Consider the following 2,399-nt stretch of genomic DNA (forward strand, 5'->3'; position numbering starts at 1 on the left):
TTTCCCTCCTTACCCTCCCCCTCCCTTGGGCTCAGGTTAAAAACCTCTGAGGTCAGGTTACATTTGAGGGAGGGGAGGATGTAGGGAGGGCTTCATATAAGCAGAGGGCTCAGGAAAGAGAGAGAAGAGATGGAGAAGCAAAGTAAACTAAGGACAGGGAGAGGAGCTTCTTAGCATCATACCTGGGACACAGCGGGGCTTCCATTAATCTCTGTGGATTTGAGGAGAGGTTAGGGAGTGAGGGATAATTGGAGACAGAGACAGAATTGGGAGGGGAAACCGGGAGAGGGAGTATTGAGGAAGGTGGAAAGAAAGGAAATGTAAATTAAAAGAGAGGTATGGAGGAAGAGAAGGTACAAAGAGATAGAACCGGAGACATTTATATAGCATTTAGTATGTGCCCTATATTATTCTAGACACTTCACATATGGTAAATTATTTAAGCCTCCTAATAACCTTATGAAGTGAGGCTTATTATGATTCCCAATTGACAAAGGAGGGAACTGAGGCCCAGAGAGATTAAGTAACACTAATACATCCAAGGTCCTGCAGCTGGCAAGTGGTGGGGATCAATTCAGGTAGTCTGGCTCCAGAGTCTGTGTTCCAGAGAGGTGTAACATTTTTTAACAAAAATGTTAAAACAGATATGTTTGCTTTCTCCAGGATGGTAGAGAGTTTGAGTCTTGGCTCTACTATTTACAGCCATGTGACCTTAAACTAGTCCCTTAACCTCAGTTTCCTCATCTGTGAAATGGGAATCATAATTCCTACTTCACAGGATTGATGTGAGGGTTAAATCAAGTGTCCAGCCCATGGTGGTGTGTAATGGTCATTTCTTAGCCTAGGAGTCCTCTCTGCCAGGAGTTTGAAGTTTCACCTTGGAAACTCAATTTACCCTTCCAGGAGAGTTTCTCTGAGCCTGCATCAGCACCTGCCCTGCCTCCCCTACTGTGTGGCAGAGGGCAGCAAGGAGGGAAAAGACTCCAGCTGGGAGAGGGCCATGGGGCTTGGAACCTCAGAGTGATCATTCTCTCATCCCTCCTTTTCCTTTCTTTCTCCTTAGGAGTCTTGGAGACCCAGTGAGCAGGCCAAGCAGGGCGGGCACGGAGCCTCCCAGGCCAGGGCAGTGGGCATGGGCAGGGGCTGTGGCTGAAGAAGTCCCCCGCCCACTGCAGACCCCAGGGGATTCAGCCTCCCACACTGCAGCGGCCATGGCCACCAATAAGGAGCGACTCTTTACACCTGGTGCCCTGGGGCCTGGCTCTGGCTATCCAGGGGCTGGCTTCCCCTTCGCCTTCCCAGGGGCACTCAGGGGGTCTCCACCTTTCGAGATGCTGAGTCCTAGCTTCCGGGGCTTGGGCCAGCCTGACCTCCCCAAGGAGATGGCCTCTCTGTGTGAGTCTCAGGGATCTTGGGGGATGAGGGCAAGTGGAAACAGGAGGGCATTTCGTGGGTGGATGATAGAGAAAATTGGTGCCCCAGTTAGGAAGGCAGGCAGGGCTGGGGGTTTGATCTAATGGAGGAGGTGACAGGGGTAGCCACGAGGGGGGTTTGGATGTGGAGCAAATGGACGTGCTTGCAAATGAGAGTTCTCCTGTGCAACTAGAATGGGAAAGTAGCACGCCTAAAATTTGGGGCTCTGCAGTTGCCTCCTGAATGACTCAACTAGCAGGGAGAACCCCTTTGTATGGGCAGCCAAGGGTGGGTCTGGTGAAGTCTGAGGCTGCTGCCTGCCTGCAGTGCAGGGTGTGGGGAGCCAGGCTGCGAAATGGAGGAGTCTGGGAGGCCAATACCCCAACTCTGTGATCAAGAGGTAAAATTGTTCTGAATTAGGGGGAGGCTGCAAAAAGAGGAATGGAACCAAGTGCTAGGTGCCCAAAGATGTGTAGGGTCAGGAAACTTCCCTCTTGGTTCCGGGGAGGGTGGAAACAGCCACAAAAAAGGTAGCTCTTGTACCATAAGTAATCCGGGGAGGTGCAGGGGGTGTTCCAGAAGCATCCTCTCCTCCAGCCATGTGGGTTGTGGGCTCCTCCCCTCTCTCTAGGTCTGGCACAGTACCCACATGCTGTGCAGATCCCTACTTGTCCCTCAGGCCTGCCCTCTTTGGGTGAAGCCTTTGAGTGCTGACAGCAGCAAGCCTTAGGCCTCTCTTCATCCCTCTGGATCCCTCTCCTTCCACTTGGTAGCTGTTCCTCCTCGCTAGGCCATTACAGGCGTGGGTGCCCGTGAGCTGGAAGGCTGGGATGCTGGCCTCAGTGTGGGAGCTGGTACAGAGAAGCCTCCACCTGGATAGAAGGGGAGGTGATAGAGAGAGGGGCAGTTCCAGAGAGAGAGAGAGAGGGAAAAGAAAAGACCAAAAGATAAAGACATCCTTTATAGCTCCACAAGCGGGGCGGGGG

General features: G+C 52.4%; 1 protein-coding gene across 2 annotated transcripts in view; it reads left to right on the plus strand.

Moving 5' to 3' along the window:
• RARG (retinoic acid receptor gamma) overlaps window positions 1–2,399 on the plus strand; it is a 20,228-nt gene that overhangs the window by 3,262 nt on the left and 14,567 nt on the right. The window contains exon 3 of one of the 2 annotated variants that reach the window (XM_007448258.1): window positions 1,064–1,395. The exons of the other annotated variant lie outside the window; for it this stretch is intronic. Coding sequence (XP_007448320.1) covers window positions 1,212–1,395 — 184 coding nt within the window. The 5' untranslated portion in view covers window positions 1,064–1,211. The remainder of the gene's footprint in view (window positions 1–1,063; window positions 1,396–2,399) is intronic. 2 annotated transcript variants of the gene reach the window in all.

The sequence above is a fragment of the Lipotes vexillifer genome, unplaced genomic scaffold, assembly GCF_000442215.2.
Source record: "Lipotes vexillifer unplaced genomic scaffold, Lipotes_vexillifer_v1.1 scaffold2700, whole genome shotgun sequence".
In the NCBI taxonomy this organism is placed as follows: domain Eukaryota; kingdom Metazoa; phylum Chordata; class Mammalia; order Artiodactyla; family Lipotidae; genus Lipotes; species Lipotes vexillifer.